Below are 20178 nucleotides of genomic sequence, written 5' to 3'. Positions count from 1 at the left end.
AGCAAGCCGTTGATCACAGTCTCTTGGTTTCCCTGAGTAAGCAAACGGTGGAAATGGTCCTTAGATACTGGCAGCATCATTTTTTAAATGATGACATTATCATGCTTCTCACATGACCCCTCTAAATCATAGATGACAGAGGGGATTTTTGCTGCATTTTTTTTTAAAGAAAACTTTTGTTCCTGGAGTCATACCTACTCCCCTAAAAAGACAATGAGAGGTGATAGCATTCAGGTGATAAACAGAACCACTTAAAAGTAATTTTTTCATACTCATGTAATTTTATCTTACTCTAAAGAGATTTTTCAGCCAGCTCTGATCTCAGAGCTACTACTCAAGGCATGAAGTAAGTCACTCAATTTGTCAGGATTTCAAGTCCTGTTATCCGCAACAGAGGTTTGGCACACACACGCACAAAAAAAACCCAAAAACATCAAAATATTTGAATGCTAGCAAGAAGGCTAGATAGAATTACTGCAGCTGCTGTGCCATAACAGCAGCTGTGGAAAGATCAGCTATCTACAGTATGCGGAGGAAAAATACAGGCTGAACAGAAATAACCTAACAAATCCTGAGATGTTTAAGAATGAATGGGGAAGATCTCAACAACAAGCCCTGGTGTTAGACATGCCTATAGAGACAATCATCAGCAGAACCACAATCTTAAAGAAAAAAAATGGCTTTTTCCTTTTAAGAAATAAATTACTGCTGAATTTACTTGCAACAGTTAAATATTTCTTACAGGGATAACAATTAGGAGAATAGCTTGACCCTTTCTGATCACTGCTCTGGAGCATATGCGCCTTTCTTCTATTACGTTGTTCTTCAGAGTGATTCTGCCAGTCACCAAGAAAGGATGTTTGTGATGAAACCTTAGAGTTTTCCATTGAGCTGACCTTGTCTGGCTTACAAACTCTAATAAAAATACAGCACCAGGACATGATGCCTGCAGAGAGCAATACAAGATTATTAGTACTTAAAATGAGATGCAGCTGTGATCTCTGGAGCCAGTAAAAGTGCCTCGTTACAATATGACTTCACTGGATGCTCAGTCACACCCTTAATTGGGGCAAGAGATTGATACTTGGGCTTGTGCTCTGAACTAATCTAACAGTTTCTGTTACTGGGTTTCAGATAAAAGTAGAATGACTCAGTATTCTCTGTATCTTTTTGGAAGACTCTTTGAACAAATCTTATTTCATCTCATGTCAACAGCGTAAGGAGATCTTGCAGAGTTGTGTGTACATTCTCAAGAATATTGAAACACACCTCTCTTTAATTACCCTGTCCCCGCATACACCATGCTTTCATCAGATAAAAGGAACAAGGCATAATTTAGAAGTGCCATTAYTGCCATATCTTGCCAACTAATAGCTATACTGCAATTAATCTGATTTTAGATACAGTTTAAAAATGGGTTGTAAAATGCTCTACTTATTTAGAGGAGCAAAATGCTGCTATAGCTCTTCAATTCTGCCAGAAATGCGTAAAGCTCAAGGACATATGTAAGAAGAAAGGCTCACATTTGAAATGGGGTGTAAATTTTGTCTTCACAACTCTGTATATGGAAGGTCCTTTCTTTCCTGTAGCTTGTTCTCACATGYGGGACACAGGAAAGCAACCTTTCCTATTTCTGTTTCATCTTCTCCAAATTTGTAGTGAGTCATTCCACAAACAGAAGGTTAATGGCAAGAGGTGAAGAGAAATCAGGGCTGGTATGAACACAGTCTGGGTAATCAGCCTGAGGTTATGTCATTTTTTCCATAAAGAGACTCCCTTAAGGGTTACTTTAGCAAGGAAAGCCCTAACTGCCTTGTAAACCCTAGCTGCCTCTCTAATTTAAGCTCTCTAATTTAGCTGTGACTGATAAACAAACATAAAAAAGAGCTTTTAAAAAAAGCCACAGCCTCTTTGAACATTTGAAGTCCTGCCCCAGGCTCCAGCATCTGCTGCTGTCCTTGGTTTTGCTGTGTTCCCTTTGGACATGGTCGCCAGGACCTTGACCTTGCCGGCACTGCAGCCAAACCGGCTGCGTGGGCACGGTGCCCATGTGCATCCCAGCCTCGGCCAGTGCTGAGCACGGACCCAGCACCGGCATTGCCATTCCTGAGCACAGCCTGGGACCTGGAGGTTTTCGCAGATGAACAGAAAGTGTAAGCAGTCCCCCAGTTGTAGCATTCTTTCTCCACCCAAAGGTCTTTTCTTGCATTTCCTGAATCTCCCCACTCCCTTGCACATATGTTCTGAGCTCCCAAATGAAGCAGAATACCCATTTTGGGATAAAAATAGATAATGAGCTCATTAAATTTGCTTAGCAGCTTCAGTCCCTAAAAGTGCAGAGCTCACAGAACCATGCAGCAAGGAAGAAAAGGAGTGCAGGACCAGGTGGTGAGCCACCCGAGTGCTTTGGCACGGGTCACCAGATGGTCCTCAGAGACTGTGTGACCCCAGTCCCAAATAAATCCCACGACATCAAGGAGATACCCACAGTCCTTCAGGTTTAGAGGAGCCTTAAATCCGACTTCTTTTCGGGGCCCACCAAAGCCGYGGTTGTGTTTTGCAATATGCAGCGCCCGTTTCTTGCGCTGTGTAATGAAACAATAAYGCCCGAGAGACTAAGCAGGCTGAACAACTTTAGCATCCCAGTGTAGCAACAAATGTTAATCGAGACTGCAGGGTGTCTCAACAGCCCGAGAGCAGGCAGAGCAAAAATGACGCCCTGGGGAAACGCATGTTGTTCATTCCTATTTTAGTGACAAATCCTCCGGAATGTTGAACATTAGGATAGAAAGGAAAGGAAAAAAAAAAAAAACACTTTGAAAAGTACCACCTACAGAACAACTTTCATCATTTTCTTTTGTTTCTGGAAGGGTGATACATGGAAGCAGAGTGATTGTATGGGCTTCAAAATCTGTGGTTAGTTGCCTATACTGTGCTATATGATAGCACTACAGTTTTATACATCCTCTTTCATCTACCCTTAGTTCCCTTTTCTGTCAAAAATCTATATAACTCACTGAGTGTGAATAAAGAAGAAAATTCCGACCAACACGCTGCGTTTTGGTGATGGTCAGTGTTGGCATGTTTGTGTACTCTGTGGCGTTTTCTGTGATTTGGAGGCTGAATAAAGCCTGGAGGAAAATGGAAAAGGTTCATTAGCACTGTAGGACACAAGAACATTCCCAAATCTGGGCTGCTTTTCTCACCAGCGAGGCCTGGTGTGTGCATTCAGTAACAGTGCACATTTTATTCAAGAACAGAATTTAACAGGGATCCAGCCTCCGTTTGCAGGGGATACTGCCTCCAACAAATACTATGGAGGGATTTGCCTCAAATCTTTTTTTTGTTCCTTCCTTTTTTAAAAATACACTTCAGTTTACTGATGAGCCATAAGCTATAGACCTTTTCTTTTGTGAAATCAGAAAGTTGATTGCTGGGCTCTGCTAAACTGCTAACATCTGCATCTAACTATTAATTACCAAGGGTTTTTTTTTTCCCCCACACTCAGCAGTCATTATTCTAATTCTTAATATCAAATCCACCCATCAGGGGACAATTCTTTATTATTATCGTTATACATGGTTTCTAAGGTGTCCACCCACATCACAACTGACTCTGGAAATGAGAAGCGTGTGGTAAGAATTGCTTTGCCCACACAGGAATGGAGCATTTCACATAAACAAAAAAACGTTCTGCTGCAGTGACCAATACAGGCGAATGAATGGAGAATCCTCTGGGGAAACGCTATGGTGTTGAATTGCTGAAATGGATTTCCTCCTGGAAGTGGATTTTCCTATTCCTTCCTTACTCCTCCCGGCATAGACAAGGTCCTGCATGAAGCTGCCTTCCAAAGCTGAGTTTTTTTCAACGTGCCGTCACTTGAAAGCAAGTGATACCCAAACAAGCACCTTGTTTAATAAAATGCTGGTGCTTTCTTATTAAAGAGGTGCAAAATGCATCTGCAAGCAATAAACATGCACAGGATCTAACCAGTGCCCAACAACTCCATCAGGGCTTGATCCAAAGTCCAGTGAAATCACCTGCAAGATCCCTACCCACTTCAGAGGATTTAAGATCAGGCTCCACAATCAAGCTATCAAGTTTACCTATTCCAAGGRCCAGTCTTCTATTCTGAAAATACAACAGAATAAGCATATCAGATCACAAGGATGTTATTTATAGTCTGGCATAAGATGCATGAGGTTGTGCAGCAGAGGTGCCTGAATTCACAATATTAACTACCTCAAAAAGACAAGAAAATTGTTGGAATGATTACTAGGAAAGAGGGRAGGGAGATAAGACCAGAGTCACAATACCAGATTTTTCACGAACTGCAGGATGCATTTGTTTTTYACTTGTTTAACAAATTTCATTTTACCATTTGCTTTTACATACCTTTTTATAAGGACTTATTTCAGCCTCTATATATCGTTGTTGGGGGAAAACATTCAGGTCTTATAAGTAAGATTTAATTAGCTGAAAACACATTTTATTTAAAATGGTACTTTTTCCTCCTAAAATAAAATGTGGGCTCTGTTACTAGTTTATTAACGTTAAAGACTGACTTGCAGCACTCTCCACGGCAATTATCACTTATCACTTCTGCGTGGTAAGCAATATTTTTCTCCTTGTTTTGCAGATGAGAAAACTGAGGCACAGACAATTCCTTGATTTGTAAGGATGTTTGACTGCTACAGAGGAGGAGCAAGTAAAATGAGCCGGAACAAAACAAAACAGAACAGGCTTGGTCAAACAGGAAGGTATCTGCAGTAGAGCTAGTTTCCTACATTTTTTTTAAACTGCAATATTAAATACAAAATGTGTCTACCTTTTACTGTAAATGTGGAAAGGAGAGCATGTGCAAGGAAAACTTTGTTGTCTTTTAACACTTTATACAGTACATAAGGCTGCGGAGAGGGATTCTGTGCTTTTTTAACAGCTAGCTTTGTATACATAATGTCTGATAAAGCTTTTTTTAATTGACTGTAACCTCTTTCTTATGAATAGCTCATATAAGAGAAGGAGATAGGAACATTAGTGAGAGCTCTGCAGAGCAATCTACAGACATCACTTTGAAAATTTACTCACAGTGAACCAAGAAATTCTTCCTCTTGCTGTGGATCTCCAACGTGTATTTTGCCCTTGCTACACGCATGGGACTTCACTTGATGTTAACGGGAGTTCAGCATGGGGGATGCGTGGAATATTTTATAGTGCTCTGCAGCATAGGTAGGAAGAGCAGAACTCAACCCTCTGATTGCTCCTTTGATTGACCTGCCAAGTTCCTCTGATTATGCCATATAAATTTGGGAAGAAATGCAAATCCTGCATAGAAGCTATTGTGTACAATTTCCTCCTCCCCATATACAAAATTATTCAGGAGAGGAATAAGGACTAAATTTCCCTCTGATGCCTATAAGCATATTTGGGGGCTCATGCCGATATGCCCCAACTGGATGTGCTTRCACTGCGGTGAGGACTTACTTGGGGGGTCAGTAGTGAACCTCTCCACTTAGCTCTGCTCAGAGGGAACAGCTCATCCAGAAATGGATGAACAACAGGAGGTTTAAGGAACTGCATGTTTTATGCTGTTTTTTATTTTGGGTAATGCCACCACAACACAGAACTGTAAAAAATGCTTTTCTTTTGGCTACTGCAAAACATTAAGGATAGAGGTACTTCATAAGATACCAACCTAAAGTTAGTTTTTGCTCAGGGACTGCAGTAGTAGATCGGGCCAGTGGTCCATCAGCAGGGACTGGTATCAGCACAAGCAGCCTATGGGCCCTGCCAGCCTAGGCCAATACAGTGTGGACAGCGGGTAGTACAACCTGGGGAGCAGTGCCATCATGAATACATGTTGCAGCTGAAAAATACTGAGTAGATTTTTTAAAGTATTTTTAAAATTAAATGTCAAAAAATTGGAAATTATTTTCCAAGGCCGAGAGGCAAGGCTGAAAATAATATTCATTGGGGAACATGGGACTGACCATAAAAACTTCAAATGAACTAAGCCTTTTTCCTATTTCAGTGGAGAATCTGAATGACTAAGATCATCCATATTGGACTTAGGAGCAATGTTACTGAAACCCACAAAAGAGTAAAACAATTTTAGGTTGCTAGGGTTCATAATGAGGACACTGCCTGGTGCCTACGTTGTATTGGCTGAATTTATATTCCCTGGAGCAAAACAAACGAGCATTAGGAAATAATCATACACAGTATTTTTGTTCCASTTTTGGCCAGGACCTCACACAAGAGAGCCCTAGTCCTCATCTTGGCTTGCTGATGCTACTGCATTACAAATAAATTATAACTAGCTGGCAATTACAATATGGCAAGTAAAACTGTGGAGTTACAAGAAGATCTTTGCAAAAATATTTATAATATTATCAGCAGTTATCTTAAAAGMAGCCATGCAGAGAAAAGCAAAATGGGACGATACAGAGTTGCTTTGAACCAGGGAATAGCTAATCCACGCGCATAAACTTATTCCACTAGATGGCACCCAGTGTCAGCAGCAGATTTTTGGGTGAGCAGCAGGAAGAAAATGGGTGACATGCAGGAAAGCTGCTGAACCGAACATAACCCTCGGCCCTGCGCCCCCAAGTCCTCAGCCCAGGGGAACCAGAACTGCAGATCTTAGTGTGCTCCCCTGTGAAAACCCCGAAGCGGCTCCAGAACCACGGCCACCAAAAACAGAAGGGAAAATCTGTAGGGATTGCTACCCTGAATCTTCAAGAAAAGCTGTGAGAAGGCTGAAATAACAAAAAAAGGGAAATTAATTCTGCWTAGAGCCCCTGAAGGGATATTCAGTCTCTTTTACCTCGGCCTTATTTTCATTTTTAAATAAGATCCCCTGCGTCTGTCTCATTAGCAGATGTTAATCAGCCCGGAGAGAGCAAAACTGGTCTCCTCCTCCTCACGCAAGGAGTTTACTTCCCCAGAAACTCACGTCTGTAGGAACTACAGGCTGCAGGACTGCAGCGTTAAAAATACTATTGGTCAATGTATGTGCTAAACATGCGCTCAAACTGCCTCCCCAAACTTATGGAAAGCTCCGAATGAAGTCCGGAAAATGCTGGTACGAGGCTCTTCTGACTTCAGACATAGCCTGAATCTGGAGAGTCTGCAGAACCCAGCAAAAAGTAATCAGAAATTTCCCTTTAAAAAGCAATTTATGCTGACAGATGAATGTTGCATTATTTAAAGTGATGCCACAGATCAGATTAATTGGCTTCCTTATTAGTTAGCTTCAGCAGGAGGTGGCAAGGCCGTGAGTGGGTATGAAGCCTGAACTGTCTGGCCCTCCTGATGAGCTGGGTCAGAGCTGAGGACAAGGAAGACAGCAGAGAAAACACAGGGAAACTCGCACTGCCACAGCCTGTTTCCTGGAACGAATGTCTAGCGAGAAGGTCTGATATTATGGGGGTAAGGAGGTTTGCTCCCCGGCGCTCACAGCTTYGGCTGCCGATTTAGACGTATGCTGAGGCACCACCAGTGCACACTGCCAGGGTATAAAGTTCCCTGGCTTCTGCCTGTTTGCAGAAGCCTAATGCATAAAAAGAGTGTTTGCAGAAATGGCAAAGGTGGTGTTGCTGGGGACCAAAGGCTTTTGTCTCCTGTGTTATCAGCAAGTGGAAGGAAAGGACCTGCTATCTGCAGGTTGCAAATTTCTGTGTCACTTGAGGACCGCGGGTGTCAAACTGACCGGCACCTTGTGCTGTGTCAGCTCCTGACCGCAATGATTTTCACTCATGCACATCAATCAGAGCAACATTCAATCCCCCTCCCATCCGAAATATGAAATATGAGGTGAAGAGATTTTCCTGCCTTCTTCCAACAGGCTCTGCTTCCAGGCCAGCTGATGCATTCCCCATTGCCTGCTACATCTGCCCTCTGTTGTTACGCACTACCCTAAAGTATGTGCAGAACTCCAAAGGAAGGATAAAGTCCCATGTTCCAGGGAAATGTCAGTGAGCTACCACCAAAACATACAATATTATTGCTTGAAAGATCAATGCAACTGTGACCACGCAGTACGGTTTGCCATGTCTGTGCACGCACTCATAGCCTAGACCTCTTTGCAAACACCTTTTGTAACACGACCCACAGCAATCGGTCCAGCTCTCCTCCTCCAGCGTCCTCGTCTGCCTGATCCATCCCTGCGTCCCGCTATGGGAACACCACCGCCCGGCACACCTGCGTGCCTCCGGGCGCTACCTCCCTTTCCAGATCTTCAGATTAYACCCGATACTTCCCATCCGACACAGCCACCGCTGCGGCTGCAGCCTGAACCAAACAAGGAGAGCAAGCTGAAACGCAGCTGAGTGCACAACATAATTTAGGCTGGAGGGGACAAGAAGCTGGTAGTCAGGGACAAAGAAAGGTTATGCAGTAGTAGCAAACCGCCTGGATCCCTGGACTGTTAAGTTTTAGCATTTCTTATATACACTGTGCACGAAACGTCTATCCTCCCATTTCTGTTTTGTCTGGGATAGAACTGAGCTGTCAGTCRAAGGCTTTTGCTTTTAGCCAGGTTTAGTGATTCAACTAATAAGCTAATTTCAGCTACACTGGCCAGAAAGATGGAGTTTTCAAAAGTTAATTAAATCCAGTAAGTTCCCTGAAACAAAACAAAACAAAAAAAACACAAACAGACACTCCTCACCAAAAAAAACCCTCCAAACCCCACAAACAAACCCAAGACGAGATTGAGGCAGGGGAAGGAGAGACATCGACGTCTAGAGTCTGTCACACTGAGACATCAGTGCGTTGGCATGGATGATGCTGAGAAATTTTATAACTATTCCAGTTATGCAYGGGAATACCTTGACGCAGAGCTCATGATTTTTTGAGGTGAGTCAATCGCAAGATACAGGCTGTAGGAAAGCAGGCTTCATGAGCTCCAGGGCTCACAGATTTTAAAATATATATGTGTCTAGTATAGAATTTTTGTAGGAAATAATGTTTCCTGTTTGTTAGGTGGATGCTAAAGAAGGTTATTTCAGCAATGTTTTCTTTAATTTTGGGGGGTTAAGTGTGCTCAGGCATATCCTTGAGGAATATCTGAATGTAAGTAGCATTTGTATGGGGAAAAAAATCTCAGAAATGGGTTTGTATGTTGATAATCATTCTGTACTTCTCTCTTCATTGTTAAACCCATGGTTATTGCATCAAAGAAGTTGGCCTGGAAAGAGGGCATAGGCCTCTAAAAGTTAGGTGTTGCAATGCCTAACTTAGGGGATTTTTGCCCTAAAATATCATTTCTGTATTAAATGCCACCGATATGTTTCCATCCCCATGGGAGCTAAACCTGCCCCATGGGATAGATGCTCACAGCCAGAGCAAAAGAATGAAGCAAGATCTGTCCCTTTTTTTGAAGGAAGTGTGGCCTGTTATCTGCCCCTTATGTTAACAGTGTAGTGAGCAGAGCATCCTCCCAGGGCGTAGAAGACCTGGAGGCTGGGCGATGTCCTGGGAACTGAATGACGCGCTAGGGGCCAGTCCAGGTGGGGAGCTCTCTCCTCTCCTTCTGTCAATCCTCCATTCAAGTTGGGTCCTGCACCTGAAGCGCACGTCCTTAGCTTTTCCCACAAAGGTTTCCATTCAAGAGGATGCCGTGGCACATGTTCATTGTTAGTTAAGTCCCATTTAGTATGGTGTATGGTCTGCACAGGGTCCTGGGCAACCTGCTCTAGGTGACCCTGCTTGAGCAGGGGGGTTGGACTAGATGACCTCCAGAGGTCCCTTCCAACCTCAACCATTCTCTGTGTGATTCTGTATGGTGGGTGGATGAGAGAAAGCGGATGTAAATCGAAACAAGAGAGCTTCAGACTGGATATAAGGAGCAACTTCTTCCCCATGAGGACAGACRAACAGTGGAACCAGTTGCCCGGAGAGGTTGTGCAGTCTCCATCACTGGAGATTTTGAGATTCAGCTGGTTAAAGCCCTGAGTAACCTGGTCTGACCTCATAGGTGACCCTGCTTTCAGCAGGAGGTTGGACTTCCAGAGATCTTTTCCAATCTGAKTTATCCTGCGATCCTATGATTACCTTGTGTATAAGTCAGGCATATTTTTATAAACTTTGCAGGATTTGCAAAGAGCCAAAGCATCTACTACCTGTTTATCCATAATTTATAAAAATGATAACCCAGTGAGCAAGCACAGTGAATACTGAAATTACATGTTTTAGAACCAAAGTCATGTATAAAGTTCTACAGAGATGGTGGAGCTGACTATATATATATAATTAGAGACAATCTATAACTTTTGTTATAACCATTTCTACGCAGTTATCACCAAGGTGATTTGCAGAACAGACAGCCTGGCAATAGCTTCTGGCTTTTAGCTGTATATTCTGCTGATAATGATTGGAGGAATTATCTGTGCAATTTGTGCATTGTCATTGATACTACGCAAATGTCACTCTGAAAACACTATGTAGTATTAAATGCTTAAATATGTCTTGCTGATATGTTGGAGTCACATTCCTGGCCAACCGGTCAGTCATTAAAGTATATATATAAACAAATGTGTCTTTTAAAGGGAAAAGCAGATAGGAGCAATGGGCCAAACACTAGACAGACAACATAGGTGAGGTTAGCTGCAGGGAGATGGGGTTAGAGCTGCAGAAGGTTACCTGCAACACCACAAAAACAGACTGAGAAAGGGGAATTTAAAAGATTGCAACTAATCAAAGCTGAAGAAGAATCCCCTTAAGCTAATTAGTGCCTTGCTTAAATACTGAGCCTACCTCAGGATTTTCAATAAATAGAGGGCCCTAAATGAAGAGCCACTGTGTGACAGAGGTTTGTTATTTATGATATGTTATCTTTCATGTTATATGCATTAGACAGAGCTTTAGAAACACTATGTAAAGCCTATTTGGCATTCTTGTTTGTCTACACTTACCTCATATTCTCTGAAAAGATAAATTATTATCCGGAAGGCTCTCATCGTCAATATTACTGTCAGTGCATGCATCTAAGAGGCAACGGGAACAGAGTACTGGTCTATCTGCTTTCAGATGGGATATTGGACAGGGTGTCCGTATCATGGGAATCTGCTGGGAGATTCAAAACTGAAGGGCAATGCCTCAGTTCTGACCAAATTCAAGGGACTAAACACCCCTGTATAGCTTCTCTGACAGGCCTCTGGTGAACACTCAAGAGGGGCTTTCAGCCAGCTGCCAACACATCTATATATTTTAGCCAAAAACTTGAAAACTGGAAAATGAAATTCATGTAGTATGACACTCCAGGGAAGCTGAGTACTTCTGTTTCCAGGCAATGTCGTCTTTTGTACAACACATAGCACAGTGGATGCTGCAGCTGAATGGCAGACCATTGCAAAGGGCTGTYACAGGAAAGCCATTTGTCACGATACACATTATTTTGCAGAATCCTAATGACTGAGCTTTAAAATGAAGACATTGAATAATTGCTTACCCATGAGGTATTTTGCTGAGGACATAATATGCCGTATATGAATGTTGATACACCTGCAAAATGAAATTAAGAAACAAAACAGAAAAAAAGAAGAGATTAGTAATTGTCACCTGTGTTAGTAGGACTMTTTTTCTGCAAAAATCTAGCATTTATGGCTAGGGAGCTGTTAGAAACACCTCATAATCTGTAGTAGAAAAGAACAATACATTAATTCACCTAACACTATTGTGTGTTCTTTTCATCTTGAGCTTTATTACAGTGTTTGGCAAATCGTATACATCCAGATGCTCTGTGTCGTTACCATGACTACCAGGTCTTTGATTAAACYGGGGGCACATGCTCTCTGCAACAGCTAAATATAGAACAATCATTAATGAGGACACCTTGGTCAGCTGGAGACATTCTCCATCATTATAACCAGACACAACAGGGATATAATGCATATTTCTCTGCTTTACTCTGCATAAATAAAACAAGGAATGACACTCGCTGATCTCAGAGCAGGTTGTAACACCTGGGTCAGCCAGCAAATGAAACCTCATTGACTTAGGGCACAAAGCTGACCTGAAGTTTGTTTGACCTGGTAGGTTGCTAAGTTGCATCTTCATATCAATTTGCACTCCTTGYGACTTGGGGAGGAGCTCAGCAGCTTGCATGGTAGGTCATCTCAGAAGGGAGAGTTTACTACTTATTTGCTAAGCGAGGCCAGTGATTCAAGACTTTGTGGACTGATTTTGTTTTAGTGACAATACCTTCCTTAAGAGGGACCTGTGGCTGACAAGATGGGCAATGCTGAGCAGCGCTGGAATCAGGGCACTAGTGTGAGAGTTTAAACATGAATTTGTATGCCTGATTCAGCCACCCACTTTTCCAATTCTGTCCCCTTACTGTAAGCTACAATCTATATAGAAAAAAACTTTTAACAATCATTCCATTTCACATCTACTTAAATTTTTAAGTCACTTGGTCTCTAGTATCATTCATAAAGCATTCTGTCCTAGGGAACAGAGGAGGAACTTCTGTAATGCTAGCTTCATAAGTCAAGTTTGTTTATCATAAATGTTTTTTCTAGGTACCTCTGGTTTTGTACAAGGGTGGTTTTTTTTGTTTTTTGTTTTAATTCCTAGAAACCACAAAATATGCTGGAAAATGCTGTAAGCTTCAGTGATGACCATCCCAGGCACATTGCTTTCATCACAGGCTAAGTAGATACGACTTTATATAAAGTCGCTCTCAAGGGCAAGCCTTCATAGCAGGGGTCTAACAGGCTTACATCTTGTTTGGGCTCAGTGGAGAGACAGAGAAACATAAGAACATCATCCTGTAGATATTAAAACAAACTTTTCTGCTACAATTCAAATCCAAACATTAGATCCTTACAATACCGCACAACAACGCTTGAAAAAAGCTACCACCAGAGTATGGAAGCAAATGTACCAGTTTTCTGTCTTTGAAAAGCAGAGACTGATGCTACTCTGCCCTTCCTATGTGCAGTTCATTCATTCCATTGTAAAGACCAACATCAGCAAGTTACGACCCAGTCACATTCTCTTTCTAGGCATTCAGATACGTAAAGTCACTCCTGGCTAGGCCATTCTCTGGTGAAGAGGCATATCTGGGAAGGTGTACAAGCCCAAATTAATTCACTGCAAGACAGCATTTATTTTAGTTCTTTATAGATTTACCTGTTTCAGACAATGCCATATAAATTACTATTATCTCATCTACACCCAGTTATACCAAAGCTACAAAGAGCTCTTTAAGGTTATAACGCTAATATCGGAGATCTGACTGAAGCTTGTGGCCTTAAGATTGTATTCCAGCATTGCTGAAATTTTAAAGCTGCTAAAATTCGTTAAAGAGAATGCATTGGAAGAGTAAATTTGGCTACAAAGCAAAAACGCCACACAGGGCCATGTGTAAAATATTGGCATGGTGTGTCTGAAAAGCATTTTTGCAAAGTCCCAAACAGTTTTATATGTGTGAGAAGTAAGACTAGTATTAATTGCTTTCTTATTTATATGTAATAACACAATACCAAAAAATAYTGAGCAACTTTTGTCTTCAAAACATCTTGGTAGTAGGATGTAGAAATGGTGTAAATATATAAAATGTGGACTGGGCGTTCAAGATAACAAGCCATGCTGTGTAGTCTGCTAACAGGGGCAGAAGCAGGAGCCAGACTAAAAAATCAGTATGAGCTTCATGAGAAGACAGAGCAACATGGCAAGCTAGAGGAGAGAACAACATCCAGGGGAAGTTTTAAGGACATCTGCTGATGTTCCCTCCTCTGGCATAGAGTCCCTGCAGCCCTGCTAGAGAGTTTAGAGATGTGCAAGAGCAATTAACAGAGACTGAGGTGAAACATTTTTCTTGGAAAAAGAGCATTTAGGAGTGTGGAAAACAAAAGTTGAAGGCATTTCAAAGGATGGCAGTAGAAGAAGAGTCCCAATAGTTGTGATCTGAAGATCAGAGAGACCCAAACAGCCAAGCCTGCCCCTCCTGCGAGATCTCCTTTGTTATCTGAACATGGTCTTTGTCCAGACCTTGTGGAAATGCACTTTAAAGGAGAAACCAGCCTCTTCCCCTTACATCAAGTATTAGGACTCTAAAATATTTCACATTTACTGTGCCTGTAGCATGTATCCTTCAAAGGCTTGTAGTTGGCAGAGTTCATTCACAGGAGCAATACTTTCTCAAATAAATCCTTAAAATCAGTAGGTTTGCTCATGTAAACACTGCAAAGATTTCATGATCAGATGTTAATTATTCTTTTAGTTCTTAAGGATAAGAACCCATGCAGCTCAAAATTCATTCTCATTCCTACTATTTCAAACATGTTTGGAGAACACACTGCTAGTAAACCCCCTAATCAGACAGAAATACAAGAGAAACATCACTTAGTGTCTTTCTGAAAACTAAAATGGTTGCATTCCTCTTAGAAATGCAAACCAAATGAAATTTTTCTAACAAACATTTCAGGAAATTAATACATCTGTTTAATATCTCACTAAAAATTTCTGATGGGTTCAAGCTGAATTAGAATATTCATTTTATTTACCAGCTAGAAAACTCCAGGGAAAAAAAAGCAGGATAGAGAGACTAGCATACTTCTGAAATCCAAAGAGGTCTCTGAATTCTTAAAAGTTAGTACTCATTTAATTTAATTTAATTTAATTTCTCTGTTTCTGATGTCTTTATCAACAAAATACTGGTATTGACTCTCTGCATTCCCCTCTCTCTACCCCTATCTATTCAAGGGGTGCAGTAAAAGCAGTTGCACTGATTTGATAATCTTAGCCTTGAGTTTTGTCTGAATCCCAGAAGCACACAGCTCCTCTCAGGAGAGAGGCATATTCAAAGGTAGCAGAGCTTTTGGGAACCATTTTGTTCTGTAGATCCTGTGTGCCAGGTCAGACTGCAAACACACGTTAAAACAGGCTTAAGCCTGCTATAACTTTCTAGGTATTATCAAAATACTAGGTACCTACGTTCTAGGTATTATCAAAATCAGGTCACAAAAACTCCCATGCCAGCTGCGATCAATGAGTGCTGTAAAAGTCATTATACTAAAACTACTGTGCCAGAAACACACTCCCACCGGGCTTTTCATCCCAGGTCAGGGCACAGATCTTGCTTACTTTTAATCTACATTATCTTCTGCAGCATGTGCATGTTTTGCTGGGCGTGAAATCATAAAGGGTGTTAAGAGGCAGATCTGTTTGTTTTCAGTCATGTCTAGGAAAGGCAATTATCTCTCTACAGCTGGAAAAAATACAGGACTGATTCTATATGCAACACTTTGCTGCAAAGCCACTGACCTCATTTTATGCAATCAACAAAAGAAACCTGGAACTGACTGCATAATACCGGGATTACAAATGATCTAGAGCAGATAGCAACAGAGCAGAGTTTCCCCCATCCCAAATTCCATAATAAGGAGTAAATTGGGGTTCTTATGAACTACAGAAACAAACTGGAAGAAGCAATTTCTGTGCCACCTCCCTGCAGAACGAAGTATGGTGTGGATGACAGAGCAATGTCTCCTTGAAAGCACTTGTGCCATCTCTAAGGATGCAGGTTCTAGTCCAGTAGGGCTTACTTAAATGGCAAATATATCTTATTTAAGAAGAATAGGATGGATTTGGATCCATTTATTCATTGTGACTATTCAAATACTTTAAGTTAAGTTGGCGTTTAAGCTGAATCAAAGTTTATAGCTCTTGTTTATGCCCCAGGCTGTTGCTTTGTACTGGCAACAAGCATGTATACTTGGAACACTGTTATCTAATGACAGCATGAACAGGGGAAAAAACAAGTTCACTAGAGAAAATCACAACCAAATGCTAGCTAGAGGTTACATTTCCTTCTACTACATGCACATACCACGCACAATAAAAGATGACCCACAGCCACAACCATACTGTCACACTGATTTGTGTATCGGTCAGTCACCAACAGGCAAACACTGTTATTTTTACAGGGTAACAGATGTCATTATTATAAATCTTCCAGCAAAGAAAAAGACAATTTTCTGACTAAAAATATCTCACTGCCACACTTCTTTATGGTATTCTTTGGAGAATTTGAAACAGGTCATTGTACCTATTTGGAGAATTTTCTGTATTTTTGATAGAAGTTAACATCAAACACTAAATTTTCACTTAAGAAGTCAGCATCGTTTGCCTTGATTAAAATTCCATATGATCCCATTGGTTTTGCTGGGGCTGTACAACCTGAAAAATGATGCATAACTGGAACCACTCCATTCTGTTGAGAAAATACCCTTTTCTTCCCATTATGTATTGAACTGGCCTTCCAAGTAGATGGAAAATCCAATTCGATAACTGAGCACTAATTTTTTGGCAACCTTTTTGCTCAACTTCTAATCTTTCAGTAAGATATATGCATATATATATATATATAATTAAATTTTTCATATTCAATAGTATTACAGTATTCAATTTTTCTTCATTCACTTGTATATTTTTGATTTAAAACAAGAGTTGTTATCTTGGTTTCAGGTATCATTTGTGGACAGTTAGATCTCTTCATTTCTTCTCTTAGTGGTGACAGATTGATTGGCAGTATTCTCTCCACCCTGACTATTTTAGCAAAGTATTAGTACAATTTATTGCTAATAGGCACTCCATAGTAACAAATCTGGAATTAGAGTCTCTGAAAAAACACGTGAATATCAATTCCTTTTGTGTCACTGCAATCCAAAACAACAAAATCTATATCAGTATTTTGTACCCTAAACTTAGTGAAGATTGATTGTTTGCAAGAACCAAACAAATCAATAATGTCATATAATCTGAGGTCTTTTCAAAATTCTAACCTTTTGAATTCATTGCGATTCTGACCTATTTTGTTTTTTTCCTGAAACAGAAAATTCTCTTCTGTCTCTACATTGTACTATCCATTTATATGTTATTCCTTCCCAAGTAATGCATCCCTAACTACTGTCTCATGCCATGTGCCAGCCTGTTCCTACAGTCCTCAAGGAATACTGCACATTTCTCTTTGTGCCTCTAATACATTAGGAAAACCATAATGAAATGCTATCAACAAGCGTTTCCTGTGCCTTGGTTCAACTGGCAGCCAAATAACCCACAGCTGTTATCAAAAACATTATTGCAATTGCACTTAACCACTGCACAATGTCCAGATGATTAGTCACATGTGTAATGTGGTCACAGCTACAGAAAGTGCACACTAAGAGGGTTGTGCCACTGTGTGGCATCTGAGGAGCTTATGAAAGAACAGAGATAGCAAAAATAGTTTTGATCAGGAAAAGTGATTGGAAGAATGAGTCTAGGATCGATCGACACCCAGAGCATTTGGCAACTGGCTCCCTTTGCTATAACTGTCCCTGTATGCCACAGGAACTAACTTAAATTAATGTTTGGGCAAACAGAGCAAGATCTATACCTGGGGAATGCACTTATGACAGTTGAGAAAAGGAAGGAAACTACTTCTCTTGGAAARGGGGGGAACCCATACCAGCAGTCTCAGACCACAGCATACTTGTGCTTGGGTAACGATGCAAAAACCACCAGGAGAACAATGTCTCAGAGAGATCCAGAGGGTCAGTGCCTGATCTCTGCTGTGTCACCATGAACACAAAACTATTTCACTGATATCCAGTGTCATAGGAAATCAAGGATCAGCTACTGGGTATCTCCAGAACTGCAAAGAAATTTTACCAGTTGATTTGGAAGAAGAGAAAAAAATGTTCTGTACAAGAAACGGAGACTAGGGGAAAGCAAGAGGCAGTGGGACATCAGGAAGAGTCTTTTCAGGGCTCTGTTTTTTAAATCTTTTAACAATTCAGTGCATTTTCTCTAAGACTGAAAATTAAATCATTGCAAGATGAGCCTGAATAGGCCTTAATCTGTAAGTTTGTTCTTGGTGCATAGAGAATGATCATAACAGATATCCAGCAATGCAGGTGTGTAAAAGGCCAGCTGTCCTCTGTCCCCCACGCTGGAAAGGGCCCCTTGGAGCAGGAACAACTTCACAGCAAGGTGACATCAGGAACTGATAGCATATTCATGCCACGGGGACTTGCATTTTAGGAGCTCTTGTAGCTCAAACTCAAGCCAGTTGTAATAGGTTCATGTGCTGCAGGCAACACGCACAGTTAATATATAAATCTCTCCCACAAACACTGAGAGAGAGTGTTGGGATTAGAATATGATTTTCCAGCTCCCAAACCAAAGGTCTGTGAACCAGCTGAGCCAAAGAATTACTCCTTCGCAAATAGTGTCACCTCTGGTTTGCAATGTAAGGTAGCCATAAATAAAGCACGATGGCAATGTCCACTACAGTAATAGATGGATAGCTGTAAGATAATGCTGCCAATTAACGTTCCACAAACTGATTATCTGTCTCTGTTGTTTCATAATAATAATTCTTTATTAAAAGATTTGTTTCCAAATTACACTTTTGAGACCCTTATTCTGCTGACGATGCCAAAAGGGAATTTTGACAGTGGCTTTAGGATTTATGCCTTTGTGACTCAGTAGAGGTAGAGTGGATGCTCTTTTGGTTGCAAATGCAGCTTCAGAATCAACTTAGGCTACAGGTACTAACATACAGCTCATGTGCCAGATCTAGCCCCTAGGAGAACGTTAATCCAATCTGCCAACTGCTGCTGCTCTCTAATACGGATCTGCCCTGCCAAGCAATTACAAAAGCCTTCTTTTGCTCCCAAGCCACCTGTCCCTCACAGCGCTGAGCTGGCACCAGCGGAAAGAGTAAGTGCTTGCAGTCATGGACTTAAAGGACTACTGTTCCATTTTTTACCGGTAAATAAAATGGCAGCTACAAAACCCTCTTTAACATTGTCGTGGCAACATTTGTGCTTCCACTGTTGTTCTGTCTCAGGTTGCTGGGGAGCATCTGGAAGCAAGTTATTAAGAACCACTAGTGAGGGTTACACATAATGAACTCATTCTGTTGTTCTTTTTTTGTTTGTTTTGTTTGTTTGCTTTTTTTTTTAACTTATATCAGTATTCACATTACATGCTGTAAACTCCCGAGTTCCCCTTCCGCTGCACACCAGGCTTAGTATAAAACTGGACACAAATTCTCCAAGTACCACATCTGCCTGTTTCAAAGTTCTGTTCAGAAACTTGGAAACGAGAATGAAATTATTTAGCACAAGGTTAATGATCTCATTCTAACATATCATACAGTATATCTAAAGAAAAGAAACAAAAGAGAATGAAAAACTTTGCATTACAGTGAAATAAGGTTAAGAGTACATAGCTTACAGATAAAGAAAGGAGATAACGATTATCCCAAAGCCAGGAAACACAGAAAACATTCAAACGCATGCAAACACTCAAAACGTACAACTGTGATTGCCTTATAACGTCTGTGGTCCAGTATTAAGTCAGAATTACTTTAAAGACCTGTTGCATTTTTTCCTTCGTGTCATCACTTTTTAATTCATTTTAACTAATTAGAAGATTTGTTTCTAAAATTCTCAGAACACTGATTCTATCCTTACAAGTGCTGAAAATTTGGGAGGAAACAATGAATTATACATGCTAACAAAGAAAATGAATATCTACTTTAATCAGAACGAAATGAAGGAATGAAACAAAATGAATTTAAACTTTAACTACAGATTCATGAGAGGAACCCTTTAAAGAACACGAGTTCTGGGTCTGACCAGAAGGCCATCCAGCTCGCTATCCTGCCTCTGATAGTAACCCAAAGCAGATTCGTAGAGAAGACTAGTGTTAGCATATTTATAGTGATCCTTCCCCGCAGCACTTGCCCAGGCTCTCAGGTTTGCAGCTCAGAGCAGCTGCTTTTGTCCATTGTCTTCCTTGATGGACATCTTTCCCATTGACTTCCCAGTCATTCTTTACAACCATTAAATTCTAGCGCCTACAACATCATGTAGCGACATCCCCTTCTCACACAACGGCACCAAAAGAATGCTTAGAGTATGATTCCTCTGAGAAGCCTTTCGTGTCTATTTTAGCCTCAGATTTGCACCCCGGGCTGCACTGATTATAGAGGCAGCACAAGGTAGCTAACCCAGATGTAGAGTTTACACGGTTGACATCTACATTTCCTTGATTGACTGTCACTCTTGTTGATTTTGGTGGTACAGGTCTGAATGCCAAAGCGCATAAGAAATCAGTGCTTAATAACTTAAGCGATGAGGTTAGAAAACTTATTATTAACAAATTATCTATGCTTAT

The 20178-nt window shown here is 40.9% G+C and overlaps 1 protein-coding gene across 2 annotated transcripts in view; it reads right to left on the bottom strand.

Annotated features, from left to right (window-relative positions):
- The window catches only part of DPP6 (dipeptidyl peptidase like 6), a 437043-nt gene that overhangs the window by 117887 nt on the left and 298978 nt on the right, over window positions 1-20178 (bottom strand). For both annotated transcript variants that reach the window (XM_026069252.1, XM_026069253.1), the window contains exon 6: window positions 11453-11505. In XM_026069252.1, coding sequence (XP_025925037.1) covers window positions 11453-11505 — 53 coding nt within the window. The remainder of the gene's footprint in view (window positions 1-11452; window positions 11506-20178) is intronic.

The sequence above is a fragment of the Apteryx rowi genome, unplaced genomic scaffold, assembly GCF_003343035.1.
Source record: "Apteryx rowi isolate R43461 unplaced genomic scaffold, aptRow1 scaffold_29, whole genome shotgun sequence".
NCBI classification, from domain to species: Eukaryota; Metazoa; Chordata; class Aves; order Apterygiformes; family Apterygidae; genus Apteryx; species Apteryx rowi.
The sequence above is the reverse complement of the archived record's forward strand: the minus strand, read 5'-3'. Positions and strand labels throughout refer to the sequence as shown.